General features: G+C 37.8%; 2 protein-coding genes across 2 annotated transcripts in view; one reads left to right on the top strand and one right to left on the bottom strand.

Annotated features, from left to right (window-relative positions):
* LOC107666716 (receptor-type tyrosine-protein phosphatase epsilon-like) overlaps positions 1-19,770 on the bottom strand; it is an 82,740-nt gene extending 62,970 nt beyond the window's left edge. The window contains exon 1 of the mRNA XM_016458148.1: positions 19,632-19,770. The gene's annotated coding sequence lies outside the window, so the exon portion shown is untranslated. The remainder of the gene's footprint in view (positions 1-19,631) is intronic.
* A 2,709-nt stretch (positions 19,771-22,479) lies between these two features.
* clrn3 (clarin 3) overlaps positions 22,480-24,087 on the top strand; it is a 12,618-nt gene continuing 11,010 nt past the window's right edge. Inside the window, exon 1 of the mRNA XM_016458564.1 lies at positions 22,480-22,714. Within this exon, the coding sequence (XP_016314050.1) occupies positions 22,480-22,714 (235 nt within the window). The remainder of the gene's footprint in view (positions 22,715-24,087) is intronic.

A 24,087-nucleotide genomic window follows, 5' to 3' on the forward strand; every position in this document is an offset into this window, starting at 1 on the left:
CAAAATCTGGCAATTCAAATAGATTGTAATAATGGGTTTTAGTTTCAGTTCCTCAGTTCTCACAAGTATATAGTGCATTAAAAAACAAGCAAGTTCAAATGCCTTTCTTACTACTAGGAGTCATTTCAGACAAGTCAAACCTTGCTTTAATCTGTTTCTCCATGTTTTGTAAAATTACAAATGTCAACAAAAGAAGTGAAGCAATTTGTCTCTTACTAAACTGACCTGAAAACAGACACAAGACTCAATAATATATATATAATGTAATTCATTCATTTAGATAGTTTTTTATAAATATTATTTTTATAATATAATTTGATTTTGTAATCATTTTTATTTATATAATTATAATACAGTTATATAATTTATTTTTAATTTATTAGTTCATTGAACATTATAGTAAAATATTAAATCAATTATAGATTTATAGATTTTAAATTGAGATTTATATATCATCTGAAAGCTGAATAAATAAGCTTTCCATTGATGTATGATTTGTTAGGATAGGACAATATTTGGCCGAGATACAACTATTTGAAAATCTGGAATCTGAGGGTGCCAAAAAATCAAAATATTGAGAAAATCGCCTTTAAAGTTGTCCAAATGAAGTTCTTAGCAATGCATATTACTAATCAAAAATTAAGTTTTAATATATTTACGGTAGGAAATTTACAAAATATCTTCATGGAACATGATCTTTACTTAATATCCTAATGATTTTTGGCATAAAAAATAAATAAATAATTTTGACCCATACAATGCATTTTTAGCTATTGCTACAAATATACCCAAGCAACTTAAGACTGGTTTTGTGCTCCAGGGTCACATTTACATATATATACATACATACATACATACATACTACATACATACATACTGTATATATATATATATATATATATGCTGCCTTACAAAGCAGCTCCCTATGAAGGCTATTAAGAAACACAACCGAGCAAACACATTTTTACAGTCATCCTTCAATGCTTTGCGCAATCACTGTCACTACCCTACAAACATTTCATTGTTGCGCCATTAAAATAAAGTCATGTCATGCTTAATTAAAAAAGACATTCAAATGGTTTCACATCAGCATCTTTAAATTCAATTTAAGGCCTGTTAAAGGGAATCCATTTAGCACACAACAGTGAAATGTCATTCGGTTAATTGTAATATCTGTAAGTCATTTACCAAGGCAGGGGCATGACGGGACTCCAGCAGTATGAAAAACAGACATACACTAGTATGTTGCACAAAATAACACAGCAAGCAATCACGTTTGAAAACAGTTATCTTCCAGTGACCCGGGCAGGAGGCGGATGGCGCTCTTATCGGAGTTCTTGCCCTTTAGGCCGTTCATTATGAGAAACAGACTCTGATGTAATGTGATAGTAAGCATGGATCCACCCTTTTTGGACTGCACTCTTTTCCTGCTTCATAGTCCGGATGTAAACAAATAGTGACACACACTGCAGAGCTGTTATTATGTGTGTGCATACGTTTAAGCGGGGGCCGACAGGGCATCAACCGCGTTCGCTCCCCAGGGCCGACTGATCTAGCGGCCTGTGCCAAGATGACAGAAAATCATTTCAAATCCATCGAGCTTCAAAAGGTCACAAGTTGAATGTTGCTGTAAGTGAATTCTTCTGAGAGCAGAAGCTGGAAAATCTTGTCTCTATCTAGAGTCTGCGAGGAGTTCCTGAAGATTTACAGACAATTTCAGATCTACAGGGTCAATGGAATAAAACACGGATACTATGTCACTTCCACTGCTGAAGGATCACTTTTGGGTCGATAAACGTGGATAATAATCCAGCCACATTTAGTTTCACAGGCGTTCACCGATACAGCATTGATTGGTGTGCTCGGATTTCATGAGTATTGATTACACTATCAATAAAAAAATAAAGGCAACATTAAATTTTTAAAAGGTGATGTATGCACTTTTTATGGAAGCTTATTTCTGCCACAGAATAAAAAAATAAAAAGGTCATTGCGACTTTTTACCTCACAATTTATTTCCTCATAATTGTTCAGCATAGCGAGTTATATATAATTGTAAGTTTAAATCTCACAATTCTGAAAAAAAGTCAGAATGATGAGATATAAACTAAGAAATGTGAGAACTTTGAGATAAATCATTGAAATTAACTTTTTATTTTTTTATCCTATTGCAGAAACAAGCTACCATAACTTTCTGCAACACTATGATTTTTGCATTGCAAAAATAAGGACAGTTTTCAGAAACACTCCCTTGTCCTCCACTGGTCAGACAAACAAACAGCATCATCCCAAGCATGTATCGTTATTTGAGTCATTTTTGCTGTGTTGCAGCATCACAATGACTGAATTCGGAACAGCACATATGCTTTTTCGAACTCAGCTAGTGCTTGCACTTTTTGGGAGAATTACACTAAGAATTGCTTGCTTATAGTTGTCCCTGCATATTAAAGGAGGGGTAAGCAATTTCTGGTAGCCAATGTTGACATTTTAAATCACCAAAACAAATATGCCCCTACCCCACAAGGGTCTCGCCCCTATTTTGATAGCTCCGCCCCACACATACGTACACAACCCAGGCAATGATTAGTTCTGTGAAACAAAGCAAAACCAATGTTACACCGAGTCTACACCGGACGCGAGTGGTGCGGCGTGACAAAATACTATAGAACTCATAATCAGTGATGCTGTCTACACCATAGATATATATACATATCTATGGTCTACACTGGATGCGGTGCAGCACGACACGACAAATCCCCGACAGAAAACTGCTGCTGCGTTCTATTCATGACGTATTGACACCGCTTTTTCAACGGTCGCTTTGTCGCGTCCAGTGTACTAGACAGACTTTAGCTGTTGCGGCACAGACACGGTGTTACTCACCTATCGAGAAGAAACAAAGCAACCTCGGCGTCCGATCGCAGGCCTTCCGCTCCTTGAGTTCTCTCCAGCGCTGGAAAGCTGATTCGATATTTACACGGGTCCTACTTCTTGCCTTATTGCCTTAAGACTTCGTTTGTTCCATAGACGTTTTCCTCTTTTGTTTTTTATCCACCATCTCTATCTTTCTGTCGCTCGGCTCGGCTCGGCTAATGTCCGTCCTGTGCACTGAACGCTCTCTCCTCCACATCATGAGTAGACACGCCCCTTACTGCTGATTGGCTACAAGTTTGTTTTGCTATTCGGCCCGAATCAGTTTTCTAAAGCGTTTTTGAAAAATCGCTTACCCCACCTTTAAGCTAAGATAGGAGAAAGCATTTAACATAAAAAAAAAACATTCCCACATCATAATAAAATTGTAATTTAAAAGCAGAATCCATCACATCCAGGATCAGAAATATTGTAAATGTAATGAAAAATAATACAAATCAAGGTCAAAAGTCACCAGCAAACCTGATTTCCAGTCCAATTTAACTCGCCATGCAGCAGGAATGAAAGACAAGGTGATGAAATGCATGACTGGGTCATCACGTTTGCTGAGGTGTTAAAAAGGCCCCATGCAAGTACAGTTCATCACTTTCTAATGACAGATCAATTATGCAGAAAAGAAGCTTCGCATGAAGTCATCAAATGAACATACTTTCTGATCGTTCAGTATGTTTTATCTACATTTATTATAAGGATGGGCACTCAGAAGTGACAGCAATGACGCGCAGTCAAGGTAGATGTAATATTTAATTTCTTGTCTTCTGTATATACACAGCCATTCAAAAGTTTGGGATCAGTAAGATTTTTAATGTTGTTTAAAAGAAGCTTCTTATGCTCATCAAGACTGCATTTATTTGATCAAAATACAGCAATATTTTGAAATATTATTGCAATTTAAAATAATGGTTTTCTATTTTAATATACTTTAAAATAATTTTTTTTCCTGTGATGCAAAGCTGAATTTTCATCAGCCATTACGCCAGTCTTCAGTGTCACATGATCCTTCAGAAATCATTAATATGCATGCACATGAAGTCAACTTTTAGTGCAATAAGATCTGTGGCATGACAAACTCTGTTGTCTGATTCTGTCAAACTTGCTGAAGCGATTACACTTATTAAACTTCCTGCACGAAACTTCTGAGTTGTGAAAATGTAGGGGACTGTGCAAAGTCTGGTTAAATGAATGACTGATCTTGTCTGGAACTTGTCTGGCTCACTGGAGCACAGAGGAAAGGAATCACAGGAAGGGTTTAATACACCACTACAACCTCCAACTGAGGTGTTTTCCTAAAACCCCAGATCAAATATGAATCTCTCCCTCAGCACCAGGAAAGAGCAAATCAAAACGGCTTTGACTCTGTATGCCAATTCAGATGCGGAGTGTGTATCTTAGACCAGATCGGTACCTGCTTCGTAAACAGCTTCTAGACTAAACTTGTCTGCATTGCTGCAGATAAAACAACTATAGAACAGAGTCACTAAAGTTTGAACAATAGCAACCAACTGTGCCTTGCCTTGTGAGAACATGACAGCAAACAGTCTGTTTTTAGTTGTTTGGTCACTTAATCAACTTTGGTTTTAGCCGACCAAAGCCTTTATAAAGGTGCAAAACATCACAAGACTAAAAGGATGTGATACTCTCATGTTATGAAATACATATGTCTACTAATGATTTCACAACCATTTTTTCACAAAATCTGCATTTTTGGAGGAAAATGTCTTTAAAATTGCTTTTTATTTATCTATGCACTAATTCCCACTCTTCAGTTAAACGTTATCTAACATACTTTCAGTTCTTCTGTCTGATATGAGGTTTCAATTCCTTTTGTGGTGAGTCTTAGATTCCTCTGTGTAGAGACTCAAAAGACCTGCTTTGTGAATCTTTCCATGGCAACCAAGAAAATACGATTCACAGAAATAAGTTTATACTTGTGTTTTGGTATACCTTGAAACCCTAAGCCAGCCTGCTGAGTCTTCTACACTCAATGCCATATCAAGCCCATGCAAATGAAAGTCGGTCTAAAAATTCCTCTTCATCCTATGGGAATAAGATCTGCCAGCCGCACCCCTGGGTCACATCGTTTCATCTTGCAGAGGATCTCTGGGGAACGAGATTGTGCTGAAATTAACAGCAGCTGTGACTTCAATCACTTCAACTCTTGAGTCGAGGAACAATAAGCAAGAGCTCTGCTTGTGTGGGCTCATTTAGTTTGGCTCATTGCAAGCTGAAAATTACGCACCATGCTGTTTTAAAAGTAACGGTGGGTCCGAGGAGACACACCCTATGGTTTTCCCAGCCAGTTTGCTTCAGGAAATGACGGGCATGGGTCAAGTTTAACAACAAATCCTGCCAAAAGCAACAGAAAAGCCCCTGTATTGATAGCAGAACAACCACACAATGACTCAAGAAAAACAGCAGGGATAGGACAATAATGAATTTCTTTCCATAAGACTATGTGACTAAGATACCCTGTTAAACCATATCTGCTAAATGTGGTGGATTCATGAAACTAAAAGCTTGTTAGCCCCTCCTGAGAGCCCTGGATGGGGCAGACAGTGGTGGTACTTGATATTGCTGACTAGCTCAGTGTTGTGTCTAGCCCACACTAAATCTGGACTCAACATCAACCCAACATGATCATGAGTAACACAGTTGAGTCAGATGCTCTCCAGGAACAACTGAACTCTTTCAGATAGTCTGGAATTAGTGTAATACAGCTGATTTCACTGCATTTACCAGGTATGAGAATATTTAGGAAAATGCAGCTCAAACAGCTATGGCATGGCGCAAACAATGGCAATGGTCATGGGTTCGATTCCCAGGGAATGCATGAACTAATAAAATACATACCTTTAATACAATGCAAGTCGTTTTGGATAAAAGTGTCTGCCAAATGCAAAAAAAAGTGTGGTGAGTGTGGTGTTAGCAACACCGAGGTCATGGGTTCAATTCCCAAGGAATGCATGAACTGAAAAAAATGGCTTTGAATACAATGCAAGTCACTTCGGATAAAAGCATCTGCCAAATGCATAAATATAAATGGAAAAATATTGCAGTCATTTGAGAAGAAAAACATTTTTGTGTTCAAAGACACAAAATCGTCACTTCAAGGGAAACTGGTGCAAAATCGTGTGAAAATAACAAAATGAATCAGAATCAGAATCAGAATCAGAATCAGAATGAGCTTTATTGCCGGGTATGTTTACACATACGAGGAATTTGTTTTCGTGACAGAAGCTTCCACAGTGTAACAGAATGACAGTGACAGAACAAAAAACACAGATAATAAAAAAATAGAACAAGTAAATAAGGAATAAAAATATATAAATTGACAGTTGTATGTGCAGGTATATTACAATAGACAGTTTTTGTATGTACAGGTACTGTATATTATGTGCAAATTTGAGGTGTAGACTGAGTATGAGTGTTAGATAAATAAGTGTATGAGTGAATAAATAGTGTGTGTTCCACAGTTATTGTTAAGTGTTCATGAGATGGATGGCCTGAGGGAAGAAACTGTTCCTGTGTCTGGTCGTTCTGGTGCTCAGTGCTCTGTAGCGTCGACCAGATGGCAACAGTTCAAAGAGGGAGTGTGCTGGATGTGAGGGGTCCAGAGTGATTTTGCCAGCCCTTTTGCTCACTCTGGATAAGTAAAATCATTTATGTGCATTTTAAAAATGTTCATCTGTATCCATCCATTTTTAATGTAATACCCCAAAAAGTTGCATAAAATATGGGGATGTAAATCCAGCTACTGATAGACCATTAATCAGCACAAGGTCACATTGCTATGAAACTTTCAGTTAAAAATGCTGACACAGATTCCTCAACTCAGAAGCTTGAAACATCATCTCACAGGGTAAACCAGAACTGAAAACGGAAAAACATCCTTACAGAAAAAAAAATCACGTCATTATCATACCAAGGGAGGGATCATGTTTACTGTATAAATGTTTATATTTAGATGGTCAGAGATATTGGCTGAACAACTGAAGGATATAGTTACCAACTCTCAGAAATCTTACTAACTACAGTTTCAGTTGTCTAACTGCTTTTAACATTAGCCAAAGATGTAAATATAGAAGCACAATTACAAATATGCACTACTGTTCAAAAGTTTGGGGTCAGTAAGATTTTTTAATAAGAAATTAATACTTTTATTCAGCAAGGATAAATTAAATTGGTCAAAAGTGACAGTAAATACATTTATAATGTTACAAAAGACTTCTATTTCAAATAAATGCTGTTCTTTTGAACTTTCTATTCATCAAAGAATCCTGGAAAAATATAACAGGGTTTCCACGAAGCATCACAACTGTTTTCAACATTGATTATTGAATAATATTGAATAATAAGAAATGTTTCTTAAGCATCAAATCAGCATATTTCTGAAGGATCATGTAACACTGCATTCAGCATTGCATCACAGGAATAAATTACATTTTATAATATATACAAATAGAAAATTGTTACTTTAAATTGTAATATTTCACAATATTACTGTTTTATTTTTAATCAAACAAATGCATTCTTAGTGAGCATAAGATACTTCTTTCAAATACAAACAAATCGTACCCACCCTACATTTTAAATGGTAGTGTTTCCATATGTGCCTTAGTGAAGACGTCTTGAACAAATGCTAGTTCATTTAGACAGAAAAGCATTCTTTCAGATGACTGGACCTCCCCTTCTATTCTACAGACAGACTGAACACATTATCATTATTATGATTATATTTTCCTCATGGCACACTGAGGCTCCTGCAGGACGGGTGATGAGTGATGGGCTTGTTTTAGCACTTTGCACATCAGAGAATAACATGTTTCACATCATGCAAAAAAAAGTGTGAAGGCAATCAGAAGAACTGAGCCTGAAGCCGTTAGGATCTGTGCTTTATTGAAACGTGCATTGTCTTTCTAACCTACATGTTGTTAGCATGCTATATTTTATTATACATACTCAACACATTTTCTGACCTCATTTGAGGCTCTTCTTAGGTAGGCTGAACTCTGAGATATACATACAAAAATAGCTACTTATTAGTACCCAAATGCAAGTGCACTGGTGATTTCTGCTATGAGCCACTGTAAATCAGACTAGATGGGAGTTTTGGAAATGGTAAGACAGCTAAGCAGTTCTGTGTGGTTTCAAGGCCATTTCTAGGATGCTCTGGGTCACTAGATATCGCTGTAAATATGTCTAGAAAAATATTTCTCCCATTTTATCGCCTGTCAGGCAAAAATATTAACCTGAATTCACTCAGTGAGCGGCACGATCAGTTATCATGTCAGTAGCACAAAACTTCTGTAACATACAAGTCATTAACTACATCCTAAATAATTACTAATCTATTCTGCAGAGCCTAAACTGATTAGCATAACGGTCTGATCACCATTTAACGGCCCAATTCAACAAATTGCTGTTTTACAAGTTGTTTTCCTGTGCCTGAAACCATTATGATAATAAGTAGCACAATAGAAGACAAACGGCACTTCAGGGAGGACACAGAGTTGCTAATATCAGACAGCTATGTAAATGAGTGATTCCGGCAAGCCAGAATGCACACACAGCTTGAATTCATAGACAGACAGAGAAAGCAAGCTGTTCAGGTCAATGACAATCCAATATGGCTCAGAGCATTAGTCGTGTAGGTACGTCTATATTTGTGAACACCAAATGAATTGCGAGATGAATTTGTTGAGAATATACTATAGTGATTATGTTACATGTTGCATATGTCAACATCAAACTGCATGCACAACTCATTTCACTTTCATAACAACTATTTTCTGCTTAAAACAGAATATAACAAGAACAAAATTTAGGGAGGGCTACATTTATTCATTACATTGCCACGTTATCCATTGAAAATGGGCATTACATAAAATACCAATCAGACATCAATTCAGTTAAATTCTCATTTATTTATATAGCGCTTTTCACAATACACAAAGCAGCTTTACAGAAAATGCACATCTACATTACAATTTAGAGTGATCTGTTATAGAAGTGAATGTGTCCAAGTAATGTTCATTTCACAAATGAACAGTTCAAGATAATAGAATCATACAGTTAGCTAACATGAATTAATTAATGAGAAAATATAACTATTTTATGGAAACATATCATTTTTAGAAAAAAAATTGGTATGAAGATCCACCCCTAAATATAATGTCAGTGGAACATAAGCATTTTGCACGAAAACTTACAAATGGATTGCATGAATTCATTCGCATTAATCACCAATTTGCCAAAATGTAAAACAGTTGAGAATTACAGTGAAGCGTTGACAATGTTGCTTTTTTTCTGTCATTATTAATCACCCAAAAATAAAATTGTTGAAAGTTTACTCACCCTCATGCAATACAATTTGTAGATTAGTTTGTTCGCTCATCAGAACAGATTTGGAGAAATGTAGCATTCCATCACTTGCTCACCAATGGATCCTCTGCAGTGAATGGGTGCCGTCAGAATGAGAGTCCAAACAGCTGATAAAAACATCACAACAATCCACAAGTAATCCACACCACTCCATCAAATAACATCTTGTGAAGCAAAAATCTGTGTTTGCAAGAAGCAAATCCATAATTAAGGCATTTTAATTTTAATCCGTCGCTTCTGGACAAAACAGAGGTCCATAATCCATAATAACGCTTCCTCCAGTGAAAAAGTCCATTCGCTGTTGTTCTTTAACATCAAAATACGCCAACATATTTGTTTAGAACTGTTTTGGACTCTTTTTGCTTGTAAACGGTGCTTGATCTGTGCATATTTCTCACCTGATTCAGACAAGACTGCTTTTTCACTGAAGAAAGCAATAGAGTACTCATATTTTAACTGGAAGCAACGGTTTATAATTAAAAACGTCTTGATGGATTTGTTTCTTACAAACACACAGCTGTTCACTTCACAAGACATTAATTGATGGACTGGAGTGGTGTGGATTACTTGAGGATTATTGTGATGTTTTTATCAGCTGTTTGGACTCTCATTCTGACGGCACCCATTCACTGCAGAGGATCCATTGGTGAGCATGTGATGCAATGCTACATTTCTCCAAATCTGTTCTGATGAAGAAACAAACTCATCTACATTTAGGATGGTTGTAGCCTACAACAATAACTAAACGGCTATCTGGCTATTCTTAACATTACCAAATAGCCTGCATGGACTACGTCAAATGAAAAAGGAAAAGTCGTCATAGTAGTGCAAGTAAACATTTTAATAAACTATTACAAAGACAAACAATTCCCTTTAGGGATAGCATGCACCAACAAAACCATGCACTAACAGACCAGAACATTTAGAAAGCAATCAGGGTCGATTCTGATATCTGTTGACAAACTCATCTACATTTAGGATGGTTGTAGCCTACAAAAATAACTAAACGGCTATCTGGCTATTCTTAACATTACCAAATAGCCTGCATGGACTACTTCAAATGAAAAAGGAAAAGTCGTCATAGTAGTGCAAGTAAACATTTTAATAAACTATTACAAAGACAAACAATTCCCTTTAGGGATAGCATGCACCAACAAAACCATGCACTAACAGACCAGAACATTTAGAAAGCAATCAGGGTCGATTCTGATATCTGTTGACTTCAAAAAGGAGTTAAATGTGAGATGCTTTTTACTCGCCTTGAGGTCAGTAAGGAGGCTTTCAGCTCTTAGTGGTTTTGACCGGGCCAAACCCTGAAAGAGTTGTCCTTTGAACTGTGAGTTATTAGAGTAACACAGTCAGTGTATGGATGAACACAGTCAGTGTAATACATCACATTAAAACTGCCTCAGGGCAACGGCGCTGATCTGCGAGTATTTAGGATACACGGCTCTTGATCTCCCTCCCTCTACATCTGAATGAACACACTCAGAATATGCAGTCGTCCTTTGAACTGTGAGTGATTAGAGTAGATATGAACACAGTCAGTGTAATACATCACATTAAAACTGCCTCAGGGCAACGGCGCTGATCTGCGAGTATTTAGGATACACGGCTCTCGATCTCCCTCCCTCTACATCTGAATGAACACACTCAGAATATGCAGTCAAACGCAAAAACTGGAGTCTTTGCGAAGACCCTGTTGAGTGCATCCCTCAATGCTCTAGAACAAAACCACTTTGTATCGCTCTGAAAGCTACAGCGCTTCAGAAGCCCAGCGCTTGTGTGATAACATGCTAGAGTCGCTGCGGAGCGTCTAACCCACCGCCTCCGAGAGCAGAAAAGCTTGCTCCATCATTTCAGTCGCAGGACGCTGGAATTAAACCTCTCAGGAGAGCTGCCTTTACTTTGAACATTTCGTTGTCTGTGGCTCTCTACCTTGACGTACATGACTAATCTACAAAAAGACAAAGAATGCTCTATTTTAAGCTGCCACTCTCTTTACGCCTGCATGGGAAAAGCAGGACCATGACATTCAAATCCAGCACATGCTGCATTAGTGCATGGTTAGATGTTAAATTGCAATGAAATCACATCAACGTATATGGCACAGAAATACTCCACATGTGAATGATTTATAATAAGACATCAAATCTTTATGTTTAGCAGCACTGAACTGTCTCTTTATGGCTCGGAGGCACAGGGGGTGGGTGATTTCTCTTACAGTATCAGCACATGAGCGGATTGTCAGTGTATGGATGAACACAGTCAGTGTAATACATCACATTAAAACTGCCTCAGGGCAACGGCGCTGATCTGCGAGTATTTAGGATACACGGCTCTTGATCTCCCTCCCTCTACATCTGAATGAACACACTCAGAATATGCAGTCAAACGCAAAAACTGGAGTCTTTGCGAAGACCGTTGAGTGCATCCCTCAATGCTCTAGAACAAAACCACTTTGTATCGCTCTGAAAGCTACAGCGCTTCAGAAGCCCAGCGCTTGTGTGATAACATGCTAGAGTCGCTGCGGAGCGTCTAACCCACCGCCTCCGAGAGCAGAAAAGCTTGCTCCATCATTTCAGTCGCAGGACGCTGGAATTAAACCTCTCAGGAGAGCTGCCTTTACTTTGAACATTTCGTTGTCTGTGGCTCTCTACCTTGACATACATGACTAATCTACAAAAAGACAAAGAATGCTCTATTTTAAGCTGCCACTCTCTTTACGCCTGCATGGGAAAAGCAGGACCATGACATTCAAATCCAGCACATGCTGCATTAGTGCATGGTTAGATGTTAAATTGCAATGAAATCACATCAACGTATATGGCACAGAAATACTCCACATGTGAATGATTTATAATAAGACATCAAATCTTTATGTTTAGCACCACTGAGCTGTCTCTTTATGGCTCGAAGGCGCAGGGGGCGGGTGATTTCTCTTACAGTATCAGCACATGAGCGGATTCATCCGGAATTTACTGACAGCAGCAAATCAAAGCCGTTTCATACATAAAGCTTTTATGCAAGTCATACAGACTACTTTTATTATACTTTTTTGGTGCCTTTCAGAGTTTGAGAGCCCCTGGTCAACGTACATTGTATGAAAAAAGAGCAATTTGGACATTATTCAAAACATCACTATTTGTGTTCCACTGGAAAAAAAAAAGCAATACGGACGGGTTTGGAACGATATGTGGGCAAGTAAATGATGCAAATTTTCATTTGCGGGTAAGCCATTCCTTTCAAATCTGTTTAAACATCTTAATCACGGTATCACCAGATTGTGTTTTTGTTCTGGAATCTCATGCATATTCACACAAACTTGAAGCCTGACGGTCTGTATGTGTGTATGTGTGCATGTGTGTGTACATTCGGGCTGGTGTGAACTGTGGGGGAGAGCACCAAAACTACAGTCTCTCTAGGAGGGGTGTGTGACATTGGCTTTCAGTTCTCAGGATGTAAAAACAACCAGAGAGAAGATGTCATAGTGCACTCCACCCTGCATGTGCGCACACGCACACATACACATACACATACACACTACTTTGTCCAAATACTTCTCACAGAGGAACTGGGGCAAATATGTAGAGCCAAACACACAGACGAATGAAGCAGAGGCTTCTTCAAAGCCATGAGATCATCCTGCGATCACATTTCAAAGGTGAACTAGCCTGCAGCTCTGTCTCTGTCTTTGGCTTCAGAGAGAGGTCATCATGGCTTGATTCTCACAATGAGACTCTCTCGACTCACAAACACGTTACATGTCTCAGGCCTGAGATAATGTTCGGATTCATCAAGATATCATTGATGCTAAATACCATGTGATGGAAGAAACGTGGAGCAAATCTTGCTATATCATTTAAATAAATATTTGGGGCAAGTAAGATTTTTCTGTGAAAGAAATTAATAATTTCATTCATCAAGGACACATTAAATTGATCAAAAGTCACAGTAAAGATATTTATAATGTTACAAAACAATTTCCATTTTAAATAAATGCTGTTCTTTTGAACTTTCTATTTATCAGAAAATCCTGAAAATCACGTGTCATTCAGTTTCCACAAAAATATGAAGCAGCACAACTGTTTTCAACAATGATAGTAAGAAATGTTTCTAGAGCAGCAAATCAGCATAATGATTTCTGAAGGATCATGTGACACTGAAAACTGGAGTAATGGTGCTGAAAATTCAGCTTTGATCACAGCAATAAATTACATACAAAATATATTCACATAGAAAACTCTTATTTTAAACTGTAATAATATTTTACATTTTTTTACTGTATTTTTAATCAAATAAATTAAGCACTGGTGAGCATAAGCGGCTTAATTCAATAACATTAAAAAATATTGGTGATCCCAATTTTATTTTAATAATTGCATCTTTTGTTTTTTGCATCTATTATGATCCAAATTATTCCAAAACAAATAATCAAATGAGATGAAGCAATATCACATACAACCATTTTTTGTTGTAAAAATAGTAAAAAAATAAAAATAAACTTGTGTAAAATTACTTGTATCATGCTATAAGATTTCTGATTTGGACAAATATTTAAATTGTACTCAAATGTTAAAAGCCCTACGATCAACTTTTTTTGATGGGGTGCACAAGGTAATTGAGTACAAAACAGTAAAAAGGTGAAGATATGTGGTGGGAAATGCGTATTGCCCCTCATATTTCTGGGCAGCTGGTAATGATATGACATCATTGGCTCTTCCCCTGACAGCTCAAATTCAATCCAGATCTGCTTCCTGTCCATTCCACCAGACACAACCCAAGAGAATCGCACACGTCTCTTCCTGTTCAACTCTGAAACAATGCTGATTTTCAAAGCCATATGAGAAACGTAAGATCTCTTTAATCTCGATTGTTTCTTAATGAGATTACATGGAGACTTCTGCTTCAGAAAAAGACACCAATAATCTCATGCATTTCCTAGAGAGGATAAAAACCCTAACTCAAATTTGCCAAATATCAATGTGCAATCAAAAGTCAGACATCTCAATATGAACTTAAATATTTCTTATCAAAATTTTCTATGATAAAACGATCTGAGCTGTTAAAATGGTAATAATTATAAAAGCACATCTTTTGAACAAGATATTTTGCACAGTATCTTTTGGTTTTGGATCCATCAAGTTCCAAATAAAATCAGAGAATAATCAAATAAGATGAATACTGCATGGTAATTTAATATATAAACCATTTTTGATGTAAAAATGGGGGAGGGGGGGGACTACTTGTATCATGCTGTTTGGCTGATTTGGATACATTTTCAGGTTCAAATGATCAAATAAATGTAATTATTATAATTTAATAATTACATTTCAATTAAAAAATAATTATTTCTCATTACTTCTCATAAGTATTTATAGGAAAAACAAAGCTCATACCTGAATGAATAACTGAAACTCCATGAATGAGCCATGAATGATCCTCCACTACGTCGGCAAAGCATCCTCTGAGCAATAAACCTGTCCTCTGAGACGTCCCACATGCGTTCACAGCCAAACACCGGTTCCTCTCAAAGTCTGACTTCCGACAGACAGGTTGTAGCCTCCCATCATAACATACAAACAACTGCACACAGATTTACATAGGTTACATAGTCACCCACTAACCGCTTGCTGATTCCACACCTCAAATATTCCAAGAATCCGCGTGTGTCCTCGGGCCCATCTGGGACATGTGCGTGTGCGCATTATCTGTGGCGAGTCACAGCAGGCCTCGGTGTGTGAGACGCGTGGAGAAAACGCAAGCAATTGGCAGGTACATCCGTGAGGTGGTGTTTGCACAGCTAAATAACAGGAATCTCTGAGACAAGCGGCCCAGATGCTGCCACACCCTGTCAAACACACAGTCCTCACCCACCTCCATAAAGCCATTACAACTCCAACCACTTCCTGAAGCTCTTTCTACTGACACAGGAGCGGATGGACACCAGATGTGTCTATCAGAAGAGGTTTATATAGTGTTCTCATACTTCATCCTTGACTGCAAACTCACAGTTACCAGCTACTAGTTGTCATATTACTATTGTTCATAGTTAAGGTTAGGGATCAATACAAACTCTTGACATTGAGGATTCAACTTTGGCATGATTCCTGCACCATTTGTGCTACAGAGACCATTTACATTCACTTTTACATAGATTTACATCAAATGAGAGCATATAGAGACCAAAGCAACCACTCAGAGCACCCTAGCAAGCAACGCTCTAACAACCACCCAAAACACTCTAGCAACAACTGAAAGCACCCTAGCAATGACCTAACAACTACCTGGAACACCCTAGCAATCACTTAGCAACGCCCAAACAACTGCCTAAAACACTCTAGCAACCACCCAGAGCACCCTAGCAATGCTCTAACAACCACCCAAAACACTCTAGCAACAACTGAAAGCACCCTAGCAATGACCTAACAACTACCTGGAACACCCTAGCAATCACCTAGCAATGCCCAAACAACTACCTAAAACACTCTAGCAACCACTCAGAGCACCCTAGTTACACCTTGACAACGACCAAAAACACTGTAGCAACCACTCAGAGCATGCTAGCAACACCCTGATAACCACAAAAACACCCTAGCAATGCCCAAACAACTACCTAAAACACTCTAGCAAACACTCAGAGCACCCCAGCAACGCTCTAATAACCACCCAAAACACTCTAGCAACAACTCAAAGAACCCTAGCAATGATCTAACAACTACCTGGAACACCCTAGCAATCACCTAGCAACTCCCAAACAACCACCCAAAACACTCTAGCAACAACTGAAAGCACCCTAGCAATTACCTAACAACTACCTGGAACACCCTAGCAATGCCCAAACAACTGCCTAAAACACTCTAGCAACCACTCAGAGCACCCTAGTAACACCCTAACAATGACCAAAAACACTGTAGCAACCACTCAGAGCACGCTAGCAACACCCTGACAACCACAAAAACACCCTAGCAATGCCCTGTCAACCACCAAAAACACTCTAGCAAACCACTGAGAGCACCCTAGCAATGCCCTGACAACCACCAAAAATACTCTAGCAATGCCCTGTTAACCACCAAAAACACTCTAGCAAACCACTCAGAGCACCCTATCAATGACCTAAGAACCACCTGGAACACCCTAGTAGTAACCACTCAGAAAATAGCATCCACATGGAAACACCCTGGCAACCAAACACAAAATGTAAACATCTAGTTTATCACAGTACTTCTACAGCAGTGCTAGATGAAAAATTAAAACTTAACAATCTTACGCTAAAAATTACAAATGCTGCCTTGGTAATGAACCAAAAATAAATTAAGAAAGGTAATAAGATAAATAACTAAATTACTAAAACTAAACAATAGAAATCACTAAAACTTATAATACATATAAATAACACAAAAATAACACCATTCTACAGTTGCAAATTGTTATGAATTGGTAATAATGTATCATTTGTTTGGAAAAAAATATTTTATTTTACTAAAATCATTTATTTATGATCATTTATTATAAATACATAATTTATAATAATCACGTATAATATTTGTAATAAATCAAAATATAATGACACAAAGTAAAAATACCATTGGATTTATGATATCCACTTTATTATTCATCACACAATAAAATCTGATATCATATACTAATATCATATAGGAGAAAAGTCTGAACAAAAGTCCCCATTCTTTGGCTTGTGGGTATTCTATTCTCCTATTGTGGCAACCAAATAACAGATGCACTTTACTGTTTTCCATCTTTCTGTAAGAGAAATCCCAGAATCTGTTTTTGTTTGGGTGTGTTTCATTTAATCATGTTGGTGTATCCGTATACGGTGCCCTGCTGTGTTGTGCGTTCTCATTGGTGTTATTGCGATTAACATTCTCTTTGAAGCAGTTTTAGTTTTTTTGCTTGTGGGTAACAATAGGAGCTAATTGGTCCAAAACCGTTGCAGTTTAGTGGGCGAAACTGATTATTTGTTGGGCGCTTGTTAGATCTGTCAGGGTCAGAAGAAAGGCCTGGCGCTTTGTGGAAAGTGTGCCGAGCAAAACGATCAGGAAGCAGAGAAAAAAGGCTCATTAGCAGGATTGAAGTTTGTTTGCTTCTGTAATTGACAGAATAAGCTATCTAAATGAAGTAAATGGGAATCACGTTCTCTAGTAGGAGTTATGGCAGCTGTTGGTGAAATAAGGCAGTGAATATACAGTATATACTTCTCTTTATAAATTCTTTGTGTAAAAGTGTGGTGTTTCTTAACCACAGTAAACTAAGCAAAGCAACTGAGCAGCTATCTGAAATGTGTCTTAGTTTGCTCTATGCGGTGTTTGTGTCCTGACGGCCAGGAGAGAGCAGACGGAAGATCCGGGACATTGTTTGGGCCTGTATTCATTTACTGGAACTCTTGGCTATTCTCGTATGTTCAAACGCAGGAAAGTAAAGACAGACAGACAGGCAACTTCCTGTGAGGAAAACCAGAACCTCTCCATGCTCTCTCTTTCTTCTCTCGTCTGGTCCTGTCATTTGGCTTCATTTATGTAAAATGATGCAAATGTCTGTTTTGGTCGCGAGTAGGAGTTTCTTGAAGAGCTGTACAATATGGATTTACAAGCATTTTTACAATGTTTTATTGTAATTCAAAGTTTTAAGTTGTAAAAACGAAACCATATAAGTTTAAGTGGTTAATATATCAGACGTAAAACTACAGACATCATCTGTAACTTGCTGTAGATGACCGCTGAAAAAAAATTATGATTTAGTCTGCAAAAGCAAACAAAAATGCATTCATATAGACTTCATCTATAAGCCTCTTCCACAACCTTAAACCAATGCTTTCTCATAAACCTGGTATTGCATACTACAAATTATTGTTGGCTGTGTTACGTACCTCTATAAAAGCATCTGTTACATGCATAAATGTAAATGAATGAGTTTATCATCACAGATTGTTTCTTCCATGATGGAAAATATTTCAAATCGCATTCATTGCGTGGCTATTTTGCTCATGTATGTCAGTAGGCTTGACTTCAACTTAAACTGATGTGACATTCTGTTTTCCATTGCATCATATCTGCTGAATAAAATCCAATATGTGTTTCCTACTGATTTGGGGGTGCCGATTCCAAAAATACTGCCTGTTTTGCTCTAGTGTGTCATATTTTCCAACAAAATTGTAACATTTTTGGATTTGACTACCATTTGTAAGGTGAAGAAGTCTCATATAATCCCTTAATCACCAGAACTAAATGACATTCCTATCTTCCTCTGAGCCAGATTACAACTATTTGTTCAATTCTCAGCAGATTTTCACATGTATGAATGATTTTGAAGTTTATGGTAAATCCAGATTTCCTAAAACTTTTGACATTTGACTGATTTTGTTCATTTTATAAGCGCATTAAAGCTGAAAACATGATGTACATAAAGGTTTGTATTGCTTTGCCCAGCATCATCAAAACAGGTAATATTATTTTTGCAAATCAGCAGATTTTGCTGTGTTCTATGCACAATATAACAATTTAAAACCAGACTTAAAGTATGCACTCATTTATGACTAACATGCTTGCGGTTACCAGCGGCTGATTATTAATTAAAGTGATTCAATATGTCTATAACTAAACCACACTCATAATGTAAATAAGTCAGTGAATACTTTTACTTATTGAAAACATAACTTATTGAACTACGTGCACACATCTCAACATCATCAGCAAGAGTGATGTGAAACCGAGACGCACTGCTGCAGAAATACATTTGGATCTGGATCTGGATCTGGATTCTAATTCTGTGTCTAACCTCAGTTCTAGTTCCAGTTCAGTCTCTGGTTCTGATTCTAATTCTGTCTGTGCTGTGAAAGACACCTACGCTCCTGAGGACCGCATGCATGGCATTCCTCTCCTCCGCGTGCTCACTTTGCAGATCTGCAGGGATGAGAGTCAACAGCGAGTCCCAAAGAGCCTTTCCCAAAACTCCCGTCTCATTCCGTGCCCACAGCTCGTTCCACTAACCCACATTACGAAGAAACCTACAGATCACCCGGGTTACCAACACAGCCAACGCGCTCCATTAATACCTGAGATCCACTGTTTATCACGCATGCATATGCAAACGCTTCTATAAAGATGAACAGAACACGTTAGGCAAAACAAACCAATCTCAAGTGCTGGTTGCATGCGAGTATATATGAGTATAGCCTATCAAACGCACAGGAGCGCACAGCTCCGTTACGCGCTCCGGCGCACTGAAAAACAACATTCCTACAAATGTGCCACATTGAATACTGCAGTTTGGATTCAGATTAAACACCCTCATCATTCTCTTACCGTAAAGTCCGACACGAAGGCAGTTTTTTCAAGCGCACGGATGATTATGATCCGGTAGTCGGGAGCGCAGAACGCGCCGGGCGGCTGGTGAAAGCTGACCGCTGCTGGAGGAGGTGGAAACTGGAGGATTTGTGTTGATCTGCAGATTTCCTCCTCTGTCAGGGGCTCACCCGCTTCTCCGGCGTTTTCCGTGTGTTCAGAGCCGCCTGGCGACCATTTCTGAAACTAGACGAACAAGTGAGTGCGTGTCCAAAGCACAGCCTAAGCCTAATGTAGTTTTTTTTTTATGACAGATACAGTGTTCTTCCTCCAGGGGCCCGCAGTGGCTCAAAATGCTGGATTATTTCATTGAAATCCATTAAAATCATAGGAATGTTTTATTTATTGAAGATATTTACAAAAAAATGTGATGTAGCTATGGTTCTAGTTCTGTCGGTCTCCAGGTCTGGATGTAATACTGTCTCCAAAAAATTGGTTAGTTCGGTAAAACGCTTTGCGTGTGAAATTTTTTATTTATTTATATATGGATTAATTATTATTTGAGTTCCGCCTCTAACTCTGATTCTTTTTTAGTTCTGTCTCTAGCTTTGTTGACTTTAGTTCTCAAGGTCTGCTGATTCTCCAACTTTTAGCTACTAATACGCTCTAGTTCTAGTTTTAGTTCTTTGATATTAATTTATGCTCTAGTTCTGTCGTTGTGTTTCATTTACTTCGAAGGATCTGTATTCGATAAACAAACTGGAAACCGAAACACCTCATCCAGTAATAATCACAAACGCCTGTGATTGGTCCATCCTGAGTAGCGCAAAGAAAATTAACAGGCGCCACGTTTTGTCTTGGAAAGTTTTTCATTCATAAATGTAGATGGTTTAAATCTAAACCCAACTTTAACCAGTGGATGAATGAGGTTAAAATTTTGTACAAATCTTTAGAACTGGTTAAAAACAAGAAAGCTCTCAAATTGATTTCGTTTTTGGGGCATGTATAAATTAATGTAAAAAGCCCCTTTTGGTTTGTTTGTTTTATTTGTTCTATTTATTTATTTATTTTATTTTGTTTTCTTCTTTATTATTGGTTTATTGTGATCTTGTTTATCACTGGTTATGCTCAACCTAAGGCTGTTCACGTGTTGTTAGATTATGTGATGTGTTTATGTACCTTGTTTGTTTGTTGTAAATGGAAGCATAATAAAAAAAATAAATCAAATTTTAAAAACCTGTGCCACGTGATCAGGTCTGAACAATAATTTACACTTGAGTAATTACACTAAAAAAAATGTATTATTTAATTTAAACTAATTATTGATGAGTAGAATGAACATAAATAATATAATTATTATTTAAACCCATAAGCCCCGCCCATTTTACACACACTCTTTCATGCTATGTATCATTCTACACTTTGATTCTGTTTTTTTTTTTTTAGTTTTACAGCATCTCTTCAGCACAGAAGTTTTAAAGAATATGTTTTATCACCATTAAATCATTATTATCAGCACCAATACAAACTGAAAAAAGAAAAACGACTATGTATTTAAAATAATAAAGTGGAGATAATTAAGTAAAAAAATAAAAGTTATTAAATATATAAATCAGTTTAATGGTTAATCTAATCTAAGATTAATTTTTACTTTTTGACGTCATTTTTTACATCAGTATACAGTAGTAACGTCACAATGCTGTTCTCTCAGATTGAATAAAATAAAAGAGGCGCCATCTGCTGGTTAAAATCCTTGGTTAGCCCTTTTTTAATTCATTTCTACATTTTTATTTTAGTTTTGTATTGTTCTGGTAGGCTATATCTGTAAAGCACACACATTCTGATCCTATTATCTCTGTTTGTTTATTTGTGGGTGTGTTGTAATATCCATGGTGATATGGTATCACTGCAAAATGGACTTTGGACATCTTTTAAAGCATCACACTAAAAATAAATATAGCATTCAGGAAATACACAACATTTATGTAATATAAACATGTTTTCTGACCTATGATGAGTTTTTGATGTCTACGTAACTAATATAGATAGGCTTATTCTTTTAAATGTTTAAAGTTATCTAATGAGCTAAATGCAACATATTTTTTTTTATTTAATCTGCCTTTTTCCTTTTGCATTCTTTTGAAATGTCTTTTTATTTTCATCACTACAAAGCTATCAACCTACAAAATCATCTTTAAATAAAGTTTGAAACCAATTTAAAATGTATATTAATTTGAAAAGAATGAAGAATATCTCTTATGAACATTGCTGCTATTTTCATATTAATTATGCCCGTAAGGATCATAAATGTTATGCCCAAGGCCATAATCCACGTGCCCTATGGTAAAATTATAAGGGCTTGGGAAATGGCTCCTGTAACACCAGTCCTGGTTACACCTCAGCAGTAAAGCAGGACTTCTGTCCCGTCAGAGGATGATTTATTGATCTTCTCTTTCTGATCAAACCCACGTCACTCTCTTTATGATGTTGTGCGCTCCAATATAAATGCCATGACCACAAGAGCAGCTGTCTGTGACTGTACAGACGATTACTTTATGACTTGATTGCCCTCCTGGTGATGAGTTTCATTATGAGCTTATCTGCAATCAGCTTTCCCCAGCCAAGACCAAGCCTTTGCCATTGCAGGGAAACACCAGGTACTGCGTTCAGATCAGTGACAAAGTACAACCTATACAACACCATTTATTACCCCAGCAGCCACCAACTCCTCACTTCCTCCCAAGATCTCCCATTTTAAGATCTCCCATCTTCCAGTCACAAAGCGACAGGAATCAACCGGTCTGTTTGACAAGCTTAAAAACTTCTCAGCCGAGGACCTAGAAAAAAAGACCACCGTTCCAAAGAAACCATGCCGTCCTCAAAGAAACTAGCGCATTTCTTGTCAAGTGCTGCTTTATGTGCTGCTGGAGTGGCTGTATTGGGTTTCGGGATGTCGACGAACTGGGCCCAAGCTGCCATGGACTGCGCTCCGATCGACAGTGAAGAGTTCAGTGGATCCTCCAGTCTCCAAATTGGGCTTTTCAATGGCACAGAGACCAAAATCGCCTGCCCTAGGATTGACAAACTTGGAGTTAACGTGCCTGGTGAGTTTCAAATAAGGGTTCAATTAATTTTCTACATGCTAGATTATGCAATTTTACATTTTCAAGTGTAAACATATCATAATATTACAAATTAAGTAATATATATAAATATATATTGTTCACTCTTAGGAAACAATAAGGTACAAAAGCTGTCACTGGGATGATACCTTTTCGAAAAGTACAAAAATGTACAGTACCATTAAGGTACAAAAATTTACCTTTAAGGTAATGTAAATTGACCTCACCATACCTTTAAATGTACCGCCCCAGTGACAGCTTTTGTGCCTTTTTTTCTGAGTGTTCAAAATGAAGATAAAAAGTATTGTGTCACAATGTGGTTGAGAAATGTGAGTGGAAAGTGATTCTCTACACCTGTGTAAACTATAGGAAAACAGACTTTATACAGCCACTAAAAATGACCTAAAAACACCAGCTGATTAACAGACATTGAGCAAAATGATGGTGAAAAGTTGTGAGAAAAGATTCTGCAGCATCTGAGTACAGATGCCATCTGTTTCGATATTTTGTAATCTAAACACAATCATATGTTTTTAAATGAGGCACAAGTGTCCAAATACCGTTTGGGGCTACTAAATATGATATTTGTGATGGGGGCGACGAGACGAGAGGCATGCGGATCCATATGCAAGGCTTTATTAAGAGACGTGGTCATAACAGGCATGGGTCAGACAATGGCAAACAGGTATATTGAGGGCAAGACAGAAGAGTAATCCAAAACGGGCGTGGTCGATCAGCGGCTAACAATATCCAGAGGGCTTGACAAGAGGGGTAATCCGACAACATGAGCAATAGTCCAGGCAAGGTGCAAACATAGTCCGAATGGCAAGACGAAAGGATAATACAAAATACACAGGCAAGAATCTGAACACGGGAAAGCAGGCAGGGCAAGACTATGACTTGGATCTAAGAAATAAAAATGGCTTCGTAGAGTAGCTATCGCTATGAGTGATAAACGCTATACAATACTCGGTGTTGAATGGTGGTGTGAGACTGATTTATATAGTGTGTGTTATTGGTAGCAGCTATGTGAGATTGGTTTCAGGTGAGCTTGTGATTAGTGCAATGGAGCATGGGAAATGTAGTCCAGGGTGATGTGTAACAGTCTGTGTGGTGTGATAGTCAATATAATGGGAGGGCGACCTCTGGTGGGAACTGGATTGGCAGTGACAGGCTTAACAGGGCAGACATGGTGTGCGTTCTTAGTTTCAGGGCTCATGACAGGCAGGGTTAAGAGTACAGAGGTGGGTTCTTGGGCTGTGACAGACAGGGCTGAAAGTTCCGTGTTGGTCTCCTTGAGAGTGGCTGGGCAGACAGACCGTTCAAGATTGGGTGCATTAACAAAGACTGGCTGG

The sequence above is a fragment of the Sinocyclocheilus anshuiensis genome, unplaced genomic scaffold, assembly GCF_001515605.1.
Source record: "Sinocyclocheilus anshuiensis isolate Anshui unplaced genomic scaffold, SAMN03320099.WGS_v1.1 scaffold1500, whole genome shotgun sequence".
Classification (NCBI taxonomy): Eukaryota; Metazoa; Chordata; class Actinopteri; order Cypriniformes; family Cyprinidae; genus Sinocyclocheilus; species Sinocyclocheilus anshuiensis.